General features: G+C 43.2%; 1 protein-coding gene across 1 annotated transcript in view; it reads left to right on the forward strand.

Annotated features, from left to right (window-relative positions):
* Pgm5 (phosphoglucomutase 5) overlaps positions 1 to 19,684 on the forward strand; it is a 148,993-nt gene extending 129,309 nt beyond the window's left edge. Inside the window, exon 11 of the mRNA XM_051199775.1 lies at positions 19,515 to 19,684. Within this exon, the coding sequence (XP_051055732.1) occupies positions 19,515 to 19,604 (90 nt within the window). The 3' untranslated portion in view covers positions 19,605 to 19,684. The remainder of the gene's footprint in view (positions 1 to 19,514) is intronic.
* Positions 19,685 to 21,254: the final 1,570 nt, after the last annotated feature.

Consider the following 21,254-nt stretch of genomic DNA (forward strand, 5'->3'; position numbering starts at 1 on the left):
CCATATTCTTTCCATCCCACTTCCCAGCAGGGTTGCTAAATTAACATTGTGTTCACTCTATTCCCCTGTCCACAGGAGCCCATGGGTGGAGCAGCCAACACACAACACACAGTCAAAGGGAAAAGGAAGGTTTTATTAAGGGCTAGGTTATCAGAGAATGAAGGTCAGCTTGGGACTAAGATGGAACCACACCCCAGCCCACTCCAGTCTTGGGAAGGAGCCATTTCTCTTGAACCTTCCTTGAAACTGATGAATTGATGGATTTTTGATAAGCTGCATCTAGCAGATATGTGTCTAAAACACCAGGGATCTTTTTATGTTTAATTCATATGTCACCCAAACCCATCTGCCATTTTGTTTTAATAGTTCTTATAATAATTTATAGTTCAAAAATAGACAATATAGAGTCATTTTGTTGTCTGTGGAGAGAATGGACTGGCCAGGGCACTTCTGAGAGTGAAGGTATCTATTAATACTTCTTTTGCGATTGGATCCTACCAACTGGCCATGTGGTTATTCTAGCAACATGCTTTCATCCTAATGTGAAACTGTGTGGCTTCTTAGATGGGGACTTCTGAGGAAGAGGGAAGTAGTGAAGAGTTAGATCAGAGAGGTTTAGCCTAGACTGCCATCAGAACTACTTGAATGTTTCTACAGAAACATCCATAGCAGGTCCCTGTTCAGAGATTCAGTGGCCCCATGTAAGACTTGTGATTTGTCGAGATGCTTCTAATGTTGATTTTTAATGTATCTGCAATGTGCCAGGCTCAGTTACAGGTATTCATATACACTGTTATTTATCCCTCACTTCACTGCTCACAGGGTAGGATTATCATTAGTTTTGCAAAAGAGAAAACTGAGATAGGGAGTTGTTCTGATCCATGGGGCAAGTTGTTTCTGGAGTGGTTTTGTTTTAAGAAAAACTTCCAACCAGATTAATGGTTAAGTCCAAAGGGCGGAGGATTTCTCACCTGAGCTAGAATTCAGTGCTGCCTCTGGAAGTTTAGTTTGGTTTTGTTATCAAGAGGGCTGCCTTCAAGGGCTGGAGGGACATCGGCTCAGCAGTGAAGAGGTTTATCATTCCGCACTTATCAGTACTTTGTGCCTCTAAGCATCATTCTGTCCCAAGAACTTAGTGAAATTCAGTTTGATTCCTTTTACCTGACCTCAGGAAATGGCTCCACTTGACTGTTACTGGTCTGTCCCAGAAGGTTCAGCTCAGGGATGACTAAGGAAGAAATATTTAGGGCCAGGTATGGGGGATGAGTAAGGAATTTCTGTAACCCTCTAACACCCAATCCCCTCCTCTCCCGTTCCCCATGCAATACTTCTATGTTTTCCCCTTCCCATAAGTTTTCCCAGCCCTTTTCAGGGCGTTTTATAGAGGCTTCATTTCTCAAATTTGATTGATAAAGCCATTGTCTTTGGCTGTTGAACTTACATTAGGGGTCAGGGAGTCATCACACGTTCAAACTATCTAACCACGTGCATGTATCCTTGTCAGACAGCACCCAACCTGAAGACACCTTGTAAGTATGAAGTTGGGTGTGGTTGCAATATAATCAGCACAGACACTTATCTCCCAGGAAGACCCAATAGAGTTAGCTCTAGGCCAGGAACCAGGAACAAAACCAAATCCGGTTTTTTCCACTTCAGACATACGAACATGGGTAAATGGTGAATATTCTCCCCCTTAAGTTTTTTTTTATTAGCAATGAGTATTGTTTTACAACGTTATTGAAAGGATAATGTTCTCAGTACATACTGGTTATGTTTTATAGCTAATAAAGAGCCTGGAATTATTAGTCAAAAGCTTGAAGAATAGAATTAGAAATGGAGGTATTTATGATGTGAGAGTTGGAAACATAGCAGACTTCAAAGTGACAGAAATAGGCATTACTTAGCCAGTCCATTTTCATGACACAATGAAAGCATGTGTGGATATGAATGTGTATGCATGTGTGCTTGTATGTCTGTGAGAGAGAAAGCATGATTTTCAAGTCATATGATAAACATATAATAAAACACCATTTTGTTATCTGGAAAGAAAATCTGCACAGGAATGTCTTAACAGCCACATGTTTGAAGAAACCCACGAGGAAATACTTCATTTTCCTTTTTGCCTCGGAATTTAGTATGTGTTGCTGTAATATGGTTCCAAGTGGGAGGGGGGGAGTGATACAGAGTGAGCAAGAGAGAAGAAACACGTGGCGAAAGAGTTGGGTTATAAACTATGGCTGAGTTCAGGAGCTGGCTCCTTTCCGTGGAAGCCATGGATGACCCAGACATCTTCAGAAATTTAAAAACAATATGAGGTGTCGAAAGATGACCAGCTGTTCACCATAGCTAATGAATATGTAATTTGAGGAAATAAACTCAAACTGAAGGAGGAGAGATTCTGTTAGGACCGTTTCCCAACAGTGATGTTTCCACTAGCCTGACTAGGGTGGCTGGTTTGTGCTTTTCCAGAAGTCTCTATAATCATGAAGATTCAAATAATAATTTTTAAATATGGGCAAGAATACAGAGGATTGAATAAGATAATGTCTCAAAGTAGTTTTTCAGCCTTAAAATGCCAATTCTTTTGAGAGATTGAGAGAACATGTTCTAGTGGGTGGGTTAGATTTCCCTCTAGTGGTGCAGAAAGAAATTGTCTTTCACAAATCTGCTACTTGGAGCAGAATTGATTTCTTATTTTTATTTTGCTGTCAATCTTTTATTTTTTTTAATTAAAAAATCAGGACAATCTTTTTTTAATTTTACATTCCAATCCCAGTTCCTCTCCCTTCCCTCCTCCTGCTCACCCCTCCCTCCACCCTCCCCCCACCCCCACTCCCCATCCATTCCTTAGAGAGGATGAGGCCTCCCATAGGGAGTCAGCAAAGCCCGACACAACACATTGAGGCAGGTCCAAAGCCCTCCTGGGCTGAGCAAGGTATCCCTCCATGCACTAGGGATGAATCCTGGTCCTACTGCTAGTGGCGCCATAAACAGTCGCCCACATTTGGAGGGTCTAGTCAGGAATCCACAAGACTCCTTAAGCATTAGTGGAGATGGTGCATGAGCTGGCCTTCCCCTGTAATCAGATTGATGACTACCTTAATTGTCATCATAGAGCCTTCATCCACTAACTGATGGAAGCAGATGCAGAGATCCGCAGCTAAGCACTGGGCTGAGCTCCCAGAGCCCAGGTGAGGAGAGGGAGGAGTGATAATATGAGCAAAGGGGCAAGACCATGGTGGGGTAACCCACAGCAACGAGCTAGTGAGAGCTCACTGACTGTGGACTGACAGCTGGGGGACCTGCATAGAGTTAATCTTTTAACAAAGAAAAAGTTATATAGGTTTTATTGTTTTTCGTAATGTCTTGCTTTTATCTCCCTCCTTCACTCCCTCCCTCCCTTCCTGTTTCTTTCCCTGTGTGTGTGTGTGTGTGTGTGTGTGTGTGTGTGTGTGTGTGTGTGTATGTATGTACGAGAATGTATGTATGTATGTATGCATGCATGCATACCCCCATGTGTGTGTGGCTGATATGGGTGGAAAGTAATGGAGATCTGAACTTCGGTTCTTGCATTTGCACCTCAAGCACTTAACCCACAGGGCCATTGCCTTGGCCCTGTTGCACAGGTTTTCTTGTATTTCTATTGGCTTAGTTGAATTATGTCCCAAGGAAAACCAAAACAAAAGCAAATCAAAAGAACCACCAGACCCACAGTCCTCCCTTTTCTGGCCTTGGTATTGAAATCTGGACCCGAACTCAGCCATCTGTGTGTTATTTCCCTGGAGCTGGGAGTTTGATGACATGTGAAAACTTCCTTCAGGCTGGGAGTTTGGATGACATTTCCCAGGGTGTCACACGCCAGTGCTGTTTAGTTTTGATGACAGTGGACCTTTTCCTCAACCACTCTTCAAGGTCCTGAGTATGTGGTGGCCCTGTCCACCACACTGTTCCCTGCCTGGAACTTGTGAGAAATAGACAACTACCTATGCTTATCTCTCATGTCAGTCCTACAGACAGTACCCCTGTCTCGTCTCCTTTAGAGCTCCATAAACAGAAGAGACTTTCCAAATCTCATGACACTTTCTCAAGTTGACAGCCCTGTCCAAAAAACCTCGTGGCCTTAAGAACAGAGCACGGAGGAGCAGACCACTGAACCTTGACCTTGGCTCCAGGTTGGGTTTAACTTACGGTTTGGAAATCCTGACGGTTAAAAATGTGCCATTCTCACTTGATACACATAGGTCAAAACAAAAACAAAACTAGCTTTTAAACAAGTGTTAGGAAGCATGGCATTTACGTTCTGTTCCTTCTGATCTCTAAAATTAAGATAAAATTTCAACTCTTACCAGGGTTATGTTGAGCCTCACTCAGCCTTGCTGTGTCCAAAGCACTTGTGTGTTAACCAGCTATTGGTTAGCCCTGAACTGTTTATGTCTACAAATCATCAAGTCTTGCTGGGCCTTGTTTACTCAGCCTCAGAAGAAAGCATGAATGAATTTCTGCCGGTCATACAAGTACAGAGGTCACTAGTCACAGCTCCTCTTGCCAGATGAATGGGTTTGACAAGCTGTGCTCAGTGCAATCTGGCTTTTCTGCCGTCATGTTTGTTCCAGTCCTGATACACAACATAACACATCAGCAGCTTTTCATTGAAAGCTGCACAAGTCTCATGGCTGGTGGTGATTTGGGATTTCTTTGAACTAGTACCTTTTGGTGTGGCTAGTAAATCATTGTCTTTACTCATAAATAGGAGTGTATCACAGCCCATGAATGCCAACAGGGAACGTGGTCAGTGGCTGAGAACTTTGACAGAAATCCCTTGGACTCAGTGTATTCAGCTGGTACCTGGAGAGGGCATGGGCAGACTTCACCACAGCCACACACCGGCATGGGAGATGGCATCCCTGTCAGAGAGGAGGTCAGCTGGATCACCTCTCCTTAGACTCTTGGCTTGTTTTAAGCTTGCCATCCTAGTGCCATATTGAGCAATCCTGTACACAACACTCAATAGGGGAATCCCTTGTCCTTGTTTTTGCCTCCCAGTAATTCTGGGATCCAAGGGGATCTTGGGATAGGGATATTTTGATGGTAGAATTCTAGGTCTTGGGAAGGAGGAAAACGCAAAGAGAGTAATAAAGTTCTGGTTTTAAACAGCTTGCAGGGAGGGGGCTCATTTCTGTGCACATCTCATGGTAGAAACTGTCACATGAGGTGTTGTTTGGTTGGCTGGGACCTGTGTACTCCAGTTTAGAAATAAAAGTTAGATGAGACGGTAAGAGTGGTTTGAAGTAATGGCTCCATTATTGTCAGATATGAATGGGCCAGCAAATCGGAAGATAACTGCCAGGGACCAAATGATGTATTACACACAGTCCTGAAGAGGAGGGTGCACACATGCCCCACTAGATCACACAGATGTGCAAGGGGCAGCTGGGAGGCAGAAGAGGCAAGGGGAAACCTTGGGCTGATGCCTCTGTTATTTCTCTGTGATAAAAGTAGGGTAGGCCAGGCAAGCAAGCTTAGGACTTATTACTTTAAATAATTCTAGGAGACTCTGTTCCAGAGCACAGAGCCTGCCCCTAACTGCCTTGTACATGGCTTTGGGAGGTGAAGGACGGGAAAATAGTGGCTTAAGTATGAACCTAGGGAAGGGTGCCACTGGTCTGCAGGTGGCAGGCAGCTGTTGGTTACCTCTGAGAATTAGCCAGCTCTGGGAGGGCAGTCTCCCCTACACCAGTGAGGCACCCAGATGTCAAAGTATCAGATTAAACAGATGGGCTGAATACAGAGATAAAATAGTAAATAAAGCCAGCCAATTCTTCGGGTAGCTAAAATTTGGGAAGATGCTCCAACAAGGGTCTGATTTTTGTTTGTTTGTTTGTTTGTATTTTATATATAGTTAGTGTCAGATTGATGATTTCTGGGTCAGAAGTCAAGCTTGAGAGCCAGGAGTGTGCTTTTCAATCCTGTTTCTTCCAGTTCCCATGAGACTGCACAGCCGAGCTTGTTTGAATATCAGTCATTTTATCACAGCATTCTAAACAAAACATCCAGGTGCCTTTTATTTTATGGGATTTTTAAATAATAATCTGTTATTATTCACCTGGCCTATGTGCAGCTTCTTGACCACTACAAAAACAAGCACAGGTCTATAGGCACAAATCATTGAGGCTGGCATTCCGATAGAACTACATTTATGAACACCAAAATTTGAACTTCAAATGTTAATATGTTGTGACATCTTTCGATAAATGAAAAGAGCATCAGTTAGTAGCATAAAAACCATCTTTAATCCATAGGTTATACCAGAACTGAGAGAAGGCCAGGTTTAGACCAAGGACTGTACCATGTGAGCCTTTGCCTTATAGCTTCTGAACATGACAGCTGCACACAGCTTCAGGGTACATTAGTGATGCACGTATCTAAATGTTTTAGTTTAAAGATTTTATTTTATAAAAGGTAGAATTACAGGGCTGGAAAGATGGCCGCATTGTTAAGAACACTGGCTGCTCTTTTAGGGGACCCATGTTTAATTCTTATCCTTTGTGTGACAATTCAGAGCCACATGTGACTCTAGTCCCAGGGGATCCTATCCCCTCTTCTGGCATCTGTGGGCACTGCATATATGTGGTCCATGGACATACATTCAGGCACATATTAATACATATAAAATAAAAATAAAATAGTTTAAAAAGCAAAATCATACTAGCACTTATGTTTATTTGTGGATCTGGATGAATTTCAGGATTTTGTAAAAATCTGCAAATTAACCTAATGAGATTGAACATCTTAGCTTTTGATTATAACCAAACATAGAGTCTAATTTTTTCAGGTGTTTTGTTTCCTACTAGACAGTTGTTTCTCCTCCTTCTCCTCCTCTTCCTCCTCCTTCTTCCTCTTCGTCCTCCTCCTCCTTTTTCCTCCTCCTCCTCCTTTTCTTCTTCTCCTCCTCACTTTAAGTAGTTGCTTCAACATGATTTGCAGATGAATAACATTGTTCCTGTGCTGGAAGAGAAGGGTTAAATGGGATGGAGAAAGAAAAGTCTGAATGTTAACTGTGCCAACAATTACAACACAGGTCCCTTCAGCATCGGCCCGAGGTACACTAGTGTGAACCAGCTTCCCTTGGAAGGTCACCAAGGACAGATGCCTTAATGGTAACTCCCAGATACACTTCCAAAAGTCAGCCTCCCAGACAAGCAATGAGTCTGTCCTTGCTTCATGGTCCTTGCTTTTAGGCACATCTTCAAGAGCTACAGTCAAAATGGCCAGTGTAGTGTTCCCAAAATGCTAACACACTCTGATCCTGGGGTTCCACAGCTGTATGTGTCACTCTGTCCCTGACTCTGTGGGTATTTGTCAATTGATGAATCAAGCTGATCACTCCCACTTGTATGAACATTGTCTAATTAGCACTAACAGGGTTCAGTAACAATTGATAAGGAATTACAAAACAAGTATATTTTTATGTTTATCAAACTTCTTGGAACCTTCACTGCTTAATGGAGCCTTGATTCATGGCATCAGGCTGCTTTAGAGTTGCAGGCTCAGGCCTACCTAGCAGATTCTGCACTGTCACAGGCTTGAGGGTGGTGCACGCGTACTTTCAAGTCAGAGAAGCCTTCTGTAGATGACCTTTGAGATCCTTATTTCTGCCTCTGCTTAGCAGATAAATCTTCTTAAGTGCCAACCCAACTACCATGTACTTACGAGGGTAATTGGCCTCTGCCATTCCTTCCTACACTTGGAAAATTACCAAGTGTTGAAGACAACCCAAGGGGGGGGGGAAATTCTGAAGGTCTGGGAAGATTTCTTCCTGCTTTTCAGGTCAATTCACAAAAAGGGAAACAAGATCAGTTTCATTTTGTGTCTCCATGGAAACCTTACCTCCGTGTCAATCCACAAGTGAGCTTGTTTTCTTTGCACGGTTGTCTTAGCTAAGCTGAGAGATCCAAAATAAGCCCTGGATGAAGTGAAGAAACTTCTCATTTGATATTTTTCCAAGACACGGAAGTCTTGCTAAATTTGTTGGTAGACAGTCTAGCACAGCTCGAATTACTCAGAAAAAGGCAATTATTTAAAACACTTTGGGTTTGTATGACATCTGAGTCTTAAAGGCACAGTATGTTAAAAGAAAAACCATGTTCCTATGACTAAGTATGCTCATAAAATGTATAGTGGCCATCCATGAACCCCTCTAATGGCTTTGCATGGAAGACTCCTTTGCTGTGGTGGGTTCCTTTCTATCCTTGGTCTGTGACATGAATGAGTGTCCTGATGAGCTGCCTGCTTCATGAGACTCAAGCAGCCTTCATAGAATACTTTCTCCTTTCTCTATACTTCGGTGGCTCAACCAGCATTAAGCTACTTAATATTCAACAAAGCTGTCCTTGGTGTTGCTATAGCAAACTGATATGCCCGTAAGGAATTCGTTGCTAACCATTGTTACCATAAGTTTCCACTTTTCACCATTGTCTTTTCAAATCTGATGGGATTCCCTCTGGCCAGCCACAGGGATCAGTGCAGGGAGCAGAAGGCAGGCTGGGCCCCTCCTGGCCTAGGCGTGCAGCAGGGTTAAGGGTTAAGTGGCTTTTGTTCAAACAACTGAGAGCTCTCGCACATTCTTGGTTTCTCCTTTAATCTCATCTTTCATTAGAAAAGATAAACTTCGTTCTGTTGATAAAGGGAGATGAAGGAAGAGGTTTGCTGACTCAATTCTAAAGGTCAGCCTGTCGGGGTAGATGAAACGTGTTCTGGGTCCTACCTACTCTTTTGGCATGTATACTTCCTTCTTCAAGAAGAATAAAAATAGTGTTCATCAGTATATAGCATGTGTGTGCTTCATAGAATAGTATGGGTTTCTGCATGCCATCTCTTTGTCCTACCACATGCCAATGCCATTAGTAGCTAAGCTATACATGAACTGTCCATGTTTTACATCTGAGAAAACTTTGGCTCTGAAAATCCAAATTACCTATGGTTTAAAATAGCACAACTGGTATTTGAACCTAGATTCTGCCCCCAATGCCCATGATCTTAACTATGATGCTGTCCTACATACCACCCAAAAATATGGGGATGCTGCCCCACCCCTGAAAAATGCCATGGAGTACCCAGAGCACCCTTCAATCTGGCATAGAATGACTGAAAACTAACCCATCCTCTAGGAGGGTTCCCAGGTCTTATTCTCAAATAGCTCAGTCCCAGACTGTCAGACAATAGGCCTTTTCTCTTCCAGTGGACCAGCCTTCTAGGCACTGGGGATGAACACACCAGCTGTGTAAAGCAGGCTGCTGAAGAGCAGCTGTACAGAGAGCCTCTCAATTCTTCCCCCAGAGAAGCAGTATTACCCATCCAGGATGGCCTCACCAAGGGTTGGCATGAAAGGGCACGGTGGTGCTAGGCCTCCAGCACCAAAGCAGTGGAGGTCCTTATCTAGGCCTTGGCAGTTCCTAGGGTGTGAGGAGAAAAGAGCTGGCATTCCCAGGGCTCCGCTCAGTGGGAACTCTTCTTGCTAACATAAACCCAGGGCCTGGGTATCTCTGTTCCCATTCCTCTCCTGTCTGTCTGCCTGTCTGTCTGTCTGTCTGTCTGTCTGTCTGTCTATGCATCCGTCCTTCCTTCTTTCTCTCTCTCTCTTTCTTTCTTTTTCTCCCTCCCTCCCTTCCTTTCTTTCTTCCTTTCTCTCCTTTGCTTACATATGTTTACCTAGCAAAATAATACATACATGTTTTCTGTCTTGGTTGACTTTGTCTCCTAACTTAAGTATCAGTAATAAATTAAAATATATGTGTTCCAGAGGAAATGATTGACCTACCCAGTAATATCCAAACACCACTTTGTGGTCTAATCACTCTTTATTTTGACCTATCCCTATATTTCTCCACTTACCTTTCACCATTTCCTCTTCCCTATTCTATGATCTCTCCAAACTAAATACCTGTCTTCTAATATTACTATGCCCAGATGTTTAGAACCTTCATAGTGTGACGTTTTGATTTATAAGGAACTTTTCTATTACTTTGTAACTTTTGAGTTGTCTACCCTTGGAAATGGAGTGTTTGACAGGCAAGTAAATATACTTTCTTTATTACAAAATTCTCAAAGAATAAATAAAAATATTATTTCTAAGAGAAGAATCAAAAACTGTCTCACTGTGCTTTATCAGGCTGCTGTGTACCCTGGGGGAGGATCAGGCACACAGGGACAGTTGTGGATTACAGATCTGTGCCCAAGTCACAGTTGGTTCAGAGCAGTCCATGCTAAGAGTTTGTGTCATTGGGAACAGTGAGGGGATCTCAGTTTCTTCCTCCCTCTACAGGTTTCTGGGCTCCATGTATAATCTGTCAGCTTTCTCTAGTGGTCTCCACGTTCATAGTGAGAATCTGTATTGGAGAAAGAGAAAAAAATTAAATCAGACTGTCCTAGATCTTTGGATTTGTAATTATTCGGGTATAATCCATACTCGATCACTCACTCACACTAGCATTATTTTATTGCCCCTGTTCCATTATTGCTTTTCATGGAAACAAACTCAGGAGCCCACCAGTACAGGCCCTGTGTGTAGACTGGGGTTTGTTTACGACAGTAGAGCAGGGCAGGAGTTTGGGGAACACCAGTCTCAAAAGGCGAGGAGGAGGCACTGGGATACAGGCAAAACCTGGAAAGGTAGTGCAATGGAACTAGGTGGCAAAACAGATGATATAATTGATGATTAATTCATATCTAGACACACCAGACTGAAATCACAGAAAAGTTAAGTCAAAAAAGAAATCGTTTTATTGACAACCAATTTTTAGCAGCAACACTGAAGATCAAAGGGATGAAATCAATCCACTTAGAGGCTAGAGTTCCCAATGTAGTAAAACTCTGCTTGTAAAATGAAAGCAAATGGGAGAGCTTTTTCAACATCTGACACAGAAGGGTAATGTACCAGCTGGCCACACATGAAGAAGTCCCGTAAGATAGTAGTGGGAGCAGGGGGACATTATCCCAGATGGATTTTGGAACGAAGTGCAACAAGGAATAAAGACCAAAGTGCGGTGCCCTGCATAGTTTGGTTCTGGAAGCCTGGCTGAAGATAGGACGACCACACAGACAGAAAAGCTGAAAATGGGTGGAGCATGCTCACTGTGATAGCTGGTACCAACTGCAGTAGCAGCCAGAACCTCAGCATGTTTGTTTTATACAGCTGAATCAAGAAGGCAGCTTTGCTGTATACAGATGAGTAAGTGGGTAGGTTTATGGTACTCAGACGGACAAGGAGGCAGGGTTAGCTAATCTGGGTAGGGAGGGCTCTGTAGTGAGCAGTCTCAGGCTGCAGTAATCTCTGAAGAGGAAGCTGTGATTGACAGTTTCTGCATATACCATCACCATTCACACTTGGACCAGAGGAGGGGCTCTGCCATCCCTCTGCATCTCACCTGGAAAGGCTTTGTCATTTCCTTGGGTCTCAGGCATTGGGGTCCTTAGCAATGGCTGTGTCCTTGTAAGATAATAAACATCCATCTAAGGTTCCCTACATTCCCCACAAAAGAGACTTTAAAAGGATGAAATATTAAAGCCATGTCAAACAAAAAAACAGAATCAGAATTTGAGGGATTTTAAACTACAAAGTGCATGTGTATGTGTACATTCACACAACTAATAACAAAAACAGCACGAGTCATTTCAGATAAGGTAGACTTTAAGGTCAAAGTCATTGCTAAAGATAAAGAGGGATTTGTCAAAATGAAAGCCAGGTTTAATTTCTCCTAGGAAATATAAATGAAAATCCCTGTGTCAAAAGACTGGAGAAAGTATAAGAAAAAAGAAGAAGAAGAAGAAAAAAAAAAAGACTAAAGAAATCCTTACTAATCCTAGGATATTCTTACCCCCACTTCAGTAATTATTAGACCAAGTAAATAATCTATTAGTGCTAATATAGATTAGTTTACACACCCAACTTAATGGACATATATAGATACTTCACCAAGTGACATAAACATAAACTTCTTTTCATGACACAGAGACTTGTGTAAAAATTAACTATGGGTAGGGGGTGAAAGGGTTCTGCCACCATCACAAAGGCAATTAAATTAGAAAACAAAGAAAAGAAATAAGCACAGAATGAGTTTGATAAAATGTGGCACTCATGTATGCTCAACATTCTTCTGAGAGGAACCAGAGAAGCCTTTGTCCTCACAGAATGGTGCTGCTGGGACCTCTGGGGTGCAGGCAGTATGTGTGGCTGGCTGTACTGTGTGAGAGCCCAGTGACAGGCTTACATACAACTCCAGCTCTTCTCGGAGCGCAAGCATTGTGCATATACCTCAAGGAGATTCAATTCAGTCAACTTCTCTGTGGTTATAACAGTTTACAGTTCTTTTTAATGTGTGTGGGTGCTCTGCCTGCATGTGTGTCTGTGTACCTCATGTGTGCAGTGCCTGCGGAGGTCAGAAGGGAATGGTGGCTTTCCCTGGAACTAAAGTTACAGCCATTCACATTTTTTAAAGGGCAGATTTCAAATGCCATACCTGAAACGGAATCCTTTTACAGCACAGGCATTCAGACAACTCTAAAAATAATAACAGCAACAGCAACAGCAAAAAAAAAAAAAAAAAAAAAAAAAAAACAAACAAACCAAACACCAGACAGTAACAACAACAAACCACACACACACACACACACACACACACACACACACACACACACACACACACACACACACGCATGCGCGCACTCGAGTGTGTGTGCGATTTTTCAGGAAAGGGAAACTTCTCTTTGGATGAGGGGTTATCTCTGATAATGATAGCCCAGTTTGGAGGCTCAGCTCAGAGCACTAGCAAGGTCTTTGACTTTCAGCATGTTAACACAATGCCTCGGTACCTCAGTTTCCTCATCTAGAGAGTGACATCATACCATCCTCTTAGAGGCCATTAAGATCAGCGTGGTATCATCCAGTAGCTGACGCAAGCAGAAGCAGAGATGTACAACTAAGTACTGAGCTGAACTCCTGGAATCCAGTTGTAGAGAGGGGAGGAGTGGTGAGCAAAGGGGTCAAGACCAGGCTGGAGAAACCTACAGCTGACCTGAACAAGTGGGAGCTCACAGACCCAGCCAGACAGCTGGGGAACCAGCATAAGATGGAAACAGGCCCCCTGAACTTAGGTGACAGTTAGGAGGCCTAGGCAACCTATGGGGCCTCTGGTGGAGCTAGTATTTATCCCTAGTGCAGGAATGGACTTTGAGAGCCCATTCCCTAATGAAGGGCTACTCTCTCAGCCTAGATACATGGGGGAAGGCCTAGACCCTTCCCCACATGATGTGACAGACTTTGATAATTCCCCCATGGAAGGCCCCACTCTCCCTGGGGAGTAGACAGGAAGTGGGATGGGGTGGAGGAGCTTGGTGGGGGACATGGGAGGATGGCAGGGAGAGGGAACTGGGATTGGTATGTAAAATAAGATTGTTTCTAATTTAGATTTAAGAAAAAGATCACCGTAGTGCATGGATTGAGTGTGGAGTCATAGTGGGTACTTGGTTTCCACTACTAAAAACTGTTGAAGAAGAAAACAAAGCTAATATTTCAGTCCCCTGCCTTGCTGGGAGCTGTTGTGTTGCCTATGAGCTAAGTGCAGCCTACTCAAGAGTTAGAAGGTACTGTGTGTGTGGAGTCCCTACTCAGAATCTACTTACATCCTTGGGTGATGCCTCCTGGCCACCTATTGACAGCCCTGATTACAGGGTAGGGTGCTGACGAGGATGCAGCTGTGTATACATCTGCCTGCCTGGTAACCTCTGTGCTAGCCTGTTTTATATTGCTGTTGTCAGCTATGGAACATGTTGACCAAGAAGACTCCTGCCATGTGACCAGTTGAGGAAAAGATCTCTTCATCCATGCTCATTAGCATTAATTCTCTAGAACAGCTCTGAAATGTGGCTTGGTGTCAGTTCAAAGGCAGACAGGGGACAGCTTTCAGATGTGGATTTTCATTGCTGGTCCATAGAGAAAAGAGTCAGCCAAATGTTCTGTATTTGAGAGTCACTTGATACTTGCATGACTTAAACCTGCCTGGGAGCGTTTGATAATGATATTACTAATGCATGAATATCTACAATTAATTGAATGTTTACTATGTGACAGGCACTTTGCTAAGTACTGCCATACATCATTCTGTTCTGTGCTTATGACTCTGTGTGGTAGGAATTATTATTAGATTCCAGTTTGGAAAGTAAGGCACAAGAGATTAAATGCCTTGTCTAGTTTGTGCTAGAAGTGGAAATGAAGCTAGCCGCCACCCCCATACAGGCATCAACCACTTAAGTTAGGGTCTGCTGTATCAGTCTGCCCTTAACTCTTTCCTCACCTAAGGAAGCACTGTGACATTGGCTGCCATCATCAGCTAGTGTTACTTGATAAACTTCCTTACAACTTAGCTGCACTGCAATGCCATATTCTGTGTGTCCATGGACACAGGTATTTGAACATGGCTCTGGGATAGCTTGCCCTAGCCACCTCTGTGATGTCAGTGTCTGGTGGGCAAACTGATGGTGATGTTCTGGAGGAATCTTTGTATTCATGTTTTAGGCATGTGTCAGATTTCTTGATATAACTACTAAGGGCTTAGTGGGATGTTTCAGGGCATCCTGGAACCCAGTCTGAGAAGTCACATACTATCATTTCTGAACTCTATAGCTGGAATGCAAAAGCTTGCTACATGTCAAGGCTGAGTAATGAAAGCCTGTCTCTTTAGTGTTTATTTTGTGTGTATGAGTGTTTTTCCTGTATACATAGATGAACAGCTCTTGAATGCTTGGTGCCTGTGGAGGTCAGAAGAGGCCATTAAATCTCCAGGAACTGGAGTTATGGTAGTTGTAAACCACCATATGGGTGCTGGGAACCAAACTCATGTCCTCTGAAAGAACAGGAAGGACCCTTAACTGTTAAGCCATCTCTCCAGCTCTAAACCCACCGTTTAGTGTGGGAAGTGCCAATGATTTTGAAGCCGTGTAAACTACTGTATTCATATCCTTTATGTAGTGTATCAGTCAACTTTGTGCCATTATGATGAAATTTCCCAGATAAGGAGACATGGTTTATTTTAGCTCATGGTTTTAGAGGGGCCCACCGCCCATCTCCCAACATCACCACCCAAGGATAGGCCTTTAGCACATGACTCCTCAGGGCAAACCCAAACCATATCTAAACCATAGCTCAGCTTGGGAGCTTTCAAGGACATGTTTACTATGCAGCTGCATTCAGGAATAGCACAATGTGTGTACGTGCCACACTACCGACACACCCACCATATCACTGCAGAGGCCAACTGGAACCATGGTGAATTCAGGGCATGGTCCTCTTGGCAGTCCCTGGGGTCAGAGATCCAGACAGCAGGCTGGTAACTCATCAGAGCAAAAACAGGACAGTAAGACCTGACTAAACAAAGTTGCTGCTTTGAACCAGGGTGCGTACCAGAGGCAGATATTCATTTGACATTTGAGAGAGCATGAGTTGATATTCTAATAAAAGATCACAGAGTACCAAGCAGCCATTTGACAGCCAGCTTGCATGCTACAGTCCCTTTTCTAGTTTTTAATGATAACACTTACGTATCTGTCCTGCATGCTTGGGACTGTCCCATTTCCTACTTACGTAGGCTCCCGTAGCCTCTCATCTCTGTGAGGAAGGTGCTGTTAGCCCCAATGAAAATTAATGTCCAATGAAGTTAAGTGACTTACCCAGATCACACAGCTCATAAAGGGTGGAGCCAGTTGATCCAGGGAGGTTTGTCTTCAGAGTCATTTCACCACTGTCCTGTTCTGCCTGTCCTAGGATGAGGAACACGATGCGAAAAGCTGGGTCCCAGACCTGGGTATGCACCAGGATCATTTCGGAAGCTTGTCAGAGCTACATATTTCAGGATTTGTAGGAACACAAATACTCCATCTCTGACTAGAACTCTCAGCAGTATCGTTGGGTAATTCTTGGCTGTTCCTTGGGTAGCAAGCTACTAGTAGACCTGTGGGGGCTTCAACTTCGTTACTAAGAAACATCTATAAGCAGCGCACCAAGCTGAACCATGTCAGTGTTGCAACCACAGGAACTCAGGTTGCAATATATGACAGAATAACCTTTACCTCAGGTTCTGCAGCCTTAGGGAGGAGAAAGAAGGCTCAGAGCATCAAACTCTATAGATGCCAGTCTTGTTTAAAGTTCTGGTCTCAGTCTTTAGATCTATTTCTGCTAAGAATTTTAGCACGAGGTAGGAGGTAATTTTCCATCAGACTAGCAAGTATATTCCACACAAAGGGAAATTTTTGAAGGGTGTTGTGGACATGCCCAGTGAATAGCAACATGAGGTCATAGTGGAGATCTCTGGGAGGGCATGCAGGCATACAGGCCTCCCTTTGAATATTCTTGGCTGCATGGGAGATGAGGTGGGTACAGGCAGAGGAGAGAGGAAAGGGGAAGTTGTGAGCAAGGGAGTCCTAAGAGGTTTAAGATGGGAATTTTGCAAGCTAGTTTGTATCTACACAGCAAGATTCCAAGGGCAGAAGCATAGCGTACTCCAGCCGCTAGCGGGACCCACAGAGCTGGCCAACCTACTCATTTAGTCCCCAAAGGTTTCAATGTGTGAAGCCAAATGGAGCTCACATTTGACTAAATAGGACAGTTGTCGCCATGATTGTCACACTTTTGTTAGGTTGTAATATAAATGCCACCAGTTATCTAAAGGCCCAACTCGAAGGCAGAAGTGAGCAGCGTGGTAGAGAAGGAGGCTGACCTCACCTGCCTATGTGGCTTTTGTGGCTAGCGCATTGATCCCAGAGACTGGCTTGGTTTTGCCTTGGTGACTCTCTTTGGAAGGATTTCCTCTACTTCAATCTGGAGGGGGATTTTCCCCTCAGAAGATTTTTTTTTTTTTAATGGAGGCCTGTTTTGTTATCTGGGGAAGATAAATTCTCTCCGACTTGAGCTCTGAATCCTGATTTATCTGTAGGCCTTGTTTACTTTGATTGAATTTGGGGACATTAAAATAAAGATAGATTATATGGCATGGAGTGGGAGGAGGTGCTAAGGATTGACAGCACATCAGGAACCCAGCAGCCATACTGGGAATGGCTGATGACAGGGCTTGAGACTTGTCCATCAGAAGATCGATTTCAGAAAGAAGCTCGGCATGGTAAGGTTGGGAGCAGCTGACTGGCACCTATGAGCCATGAATGCTAGCAAACCGTGTTAGGGAAAAACCTGGGAGGAGGGGAATATTGGTGAGGAGCTACTGTTTGAATAAAGACAGAGGGTTTGATGACTTCCAGTGGGATGGGAAGGAAGAAAGCTCCAACAAAAAGTATTCTAGCCACGGCAGTGGAGAGCATGGTATATGCGTAACACATCGAAGCCCAAATCCAAATGCCTAAAGTGCTCCCAATTTTGATTCTGAGCCTGATGTGTTAGAAATGGGAAATTTTAGATCTTGACTGATGTGATATGGTCACAGTCAAAATGAAGATGTGTTAAGAATATCATATAAACTTACCTGGGTAATGTGTGAAAAAAAGCATATATGAGAAACAAAAATGAATTTTGCCTTTAGACTTGTGTTCCACCCCAAGATGTTTCATTATTTATGCATACATTCCCAAATAACTAGAAAAGAAAAAAATCAGAACCATGATTCCAAATACTTGGAGCAAGAGCTGCCCAGTTACTACGTGTAAGGTAAAGGGGGCATACACCCTGCTCTGACTTCTGTGAGTTGGCCTAATTGCCACTGGTGACTTCATGCTGGATGTGACCAGACCAAGAGACAAACACTTAGAGAAGTTACCAGATGCATACATAGCTGTGTCTTTCCAATCACACAATCATTTGTTTTGGGTCGGGACATTTTTAGGCATTGTTTAGGATTGTGGTTCTATTTCATCCTATATAATGTCCAACTTTTATTCTTATTTAGTTAGTGCCATAGGAACCTAAATGTGACTGTGAAGCAAGCTGAAGAATTCTTTTACATTTTTTGATTCCTCACCAATATTTTATAATATCTCGTGCATATCTAATTTGATAGGTAAACTAATCATCATTCTCTATTGTCTCTAAAATACTAATTTTTTTTTTTTTTAGAAAAACCCCTCTATATGTGTACTCACATCTTACTGTTTATTTGGGTAACTGTATTGAAGTAATTTCAGTATAATTATTTGAATGACATGAAATTATTTTGTGGCTATTCATGATTGAGGTTGTGCAATTTAGTGATACGAAATAGCCCCTAAAGTAATACCTTACCAAACATGCCCTTAGATTAATGTTTCCACTGTTCTGATAATACAGCCTTTGGCTCCTAGGATGGCAGCATCTCTCACTGTATATTGGATTAAATAGGTTCACTCCACCATAGGTTCACCCCTCACATCATATCTTTCAGGGTTCTCTCTATACTCAAGGCATACCTGAAGGCCTGAGCTATCTGTGCCCTATGCATGTGCTTCTGTTTGACTGCAATTCTTGAACACCCTTCATCCTTTCATCTGCTAGGAACAGGTTAGGTTGCCAGGTACAGAATGCTGCCTCCCTCTGCACAGGCTTCATTTTCCAGAACTATGGGATCTTTATTTATTCTTTTACTTCACTGTTGCCCAATACTTCTCTATCAATATCTTTGTTTTGAATTTTATCTTTAAATGAACTCATTTTATACTTATATATAAGTTTGCATCAGTACTCCACATGGAAAAGCAATCTTACTTGGTGAATGTGAGTCGTGCAGACACATAAATTATAGTCAAATATAATTCTTAGCACTGTATAATTCTCTGGCAAGAATTGTTTTCTTTAAAGTGCTGATGGTCAGCAGTAAACACGGTTTCTTGTTTGTGGCAGTGTCTGCATTGAAGAGTGCAGACAGACCAACTTTCTCAGTGTTTTATAATTTATGTCTTAGGAGTGTGTTTGGGATATGTGCTCCACTCTTCAAAAACTGGACAAGTGATTAAAGGGAAGAAGTGATCCTTAGTCTTTTGCTGAACTGGGTTCCAAAGTTCTCTAAGCCATCCCCACCTCCCTGGGAATTCTGAAGAAGCCAGGATGGTATAGGATAGGAATATGGATCCTTTAGCATTAGTGTGGCCATCTTCTCTAAAGTGTCAGAACTGTGGGTTCTTTTGATCTGTGGTCTCAAGATGAGAAACGAGCTTTGTCCTCACACTAAATGTGGGGAGGTGTTTGGTTGGGGCTATAACTTGGAAGGGATTAGTGAATCAGAGGAAGAATGGAAGTTTCCAGCCTTCCTGAGTTCATGGTTTTGTTTTGCGGTAGTCTTATACTTGTCCCTATCATGAGTTAATTTCTCTGTGGTTGAGTGAACCTCACAGAGCAGTTTTCTGTTCCTCGTCTGTGTCCTGTCCACTCCAGTCACTGCCTGTGGGCTGTAAAAGGCAACCTGAGTCCATGTCTCTGAGGTAGAAACCCATCCTCAAGCCTGTACTGGAGCTGACTTCAAGTTGATGGTTGTCCCTTTCTTTTCCAGGCGGTGCTGAGCCCTCTCATAGCCATCGCGTTGAAAATATCCCAGATTCATGAGAGAACTGGCCGGAGGGGACCCACTGTCATCACCTGAGCACGGGGCAGCAGAGCACACAGAGAGACACTCCACCACCGTGCCTTCTTGCTTCCTGTTTGTGCCTCTTAGGACTTTGGGGGGGGGAAGCTATTTTGCTGTTGAGGGTGGGGGGTGGGGGTGAGGTGGGTAGTAAAATGAAATGAGGGTGGGAAGGGGGATAAGCACCCCTTTTGTTTTGATTTGTTCAGTTCCTTCAAATGCAGCAGGGTCTTTAGTTGTCTGTCAGATCTTCACTCTTGTTTGATATCTATATTTCATCACACCAATGAGCTCCCCCTTTGGAGATAGATAGGTGTGCTAGGAAACTATTGATCACAGCCCCTGTGGATTTCTGGTGTCCTATGAGAAAAGATTCTGAGACAGAGAGAGAGAGAGAAAGACAGAGAGAGAGAGAGAGAGAGAGAGATCCAGAATTAGACTCACTCTAACTGACTCTTAAGTTCTAAGGCCTTTGGACAGGCAGAAGACCTCTTCAACATGGAGGAGGAACTCATCTTTGCAACTTAGCACAAGGTGGAAGTTTCAGAACTCCTAGGATGCACTCCCCTCCCACCAGCCATCCAATGGTCCATGTTCCCCAGCCAGCCACTGTCTCTGCACTGCCTGTCTCACATTCTAGAGTTTTCTCTAAATCACAATGGCACGCTGCCAACAAACCATATAAAAGGGGGTTTTCCTCTCTTATTTTGCATATAGTATTAATTTAGCTACCAAGCTGGTTGCATCTTTCTGAATGTAGCCATTTCCTGTGCCGGTGAAGAAGGATTTCCTGGAAAAGACTGAAAATTAATGCTGAAAACGAGGGGGACACTTTCTTGATGTCACTAGAGCCAGAATACCACTGTGTACCCTGATCCTGTTCACAGTGGCTGGATAAAGGAGATCAGAGGGGACTGAAATATTTGTGGGGCAATTGTGGGCCCTAGGAGATGGAGAGGTGGATTGTTACAACTAGCTTTCTTTGCCTGAGAGGAACAGGGACCTGGCAGCTCCAGCAGGCACATGGACAGGGGGCAGAGTCCTCAGGCAGGCACGGGATGTGTTTGCTTATGTTTGGCTTCCTTGGGAACTGCAGGTTCACTTATCATGTCATTTGTGGGGTTGACCTAGTGCCTTTTGGCTGTTGAGCAAGGCGTGACTGCTGCCGTCAAGGTCAGTGCCCCAAGGAAACATTCCCAGAAAGGTGTTTGTTTCCATTTTCTCTTTGTGCTTCTGTCAGAAACTTGCTAGGACATTTAGTAGTCAATAAAACAAAACTTCCTTATGTTAACCTCCATACGAGATTGTGGCCTTCAGCTCATTTCTGCCTCGTGCCATTTTGCAGTTCCAATTTGGTCACCTGTACTGATAAAGCAGCCTTCCAGAACACTGGTAAGGGCTGTGGTTTGTTCTAATGACTTGGAGGGTTGGATTTTAAAAATAGGACCGAAGGAAAAATGAATTGTTCAAAATTGGTTTTGGGAATCAGCAAAAATGAAAATGGCATCTAGTCTTTCACTGTAAGAGTCTTCATTTCAGAGTAATAGGAAGGTAGCTTTGAGCTGAGATTATTTTTAAAAATTATAAAAAACATATCACAAATGGGAAACTTTTGCCTTGTGGGTTTCATTCTCACTATCTCTGGAGTAAAGTCCCTGATAACATCTG

This window comes from Phodopus roborovskii, unplaced genomic scaffold (genome assembly GCF_943737965.1).
Source record: "Phodopus roborovskii unplaced genomic scaffold, PHOROB, whole genome shotgun sequence".
Classification (NCBI taxonomy): Eukaryota; Metazoa; Chordata; class Mammalia; order Rodentia; family Cricetidae; genus Phodopus; species Phodopus roborovskii.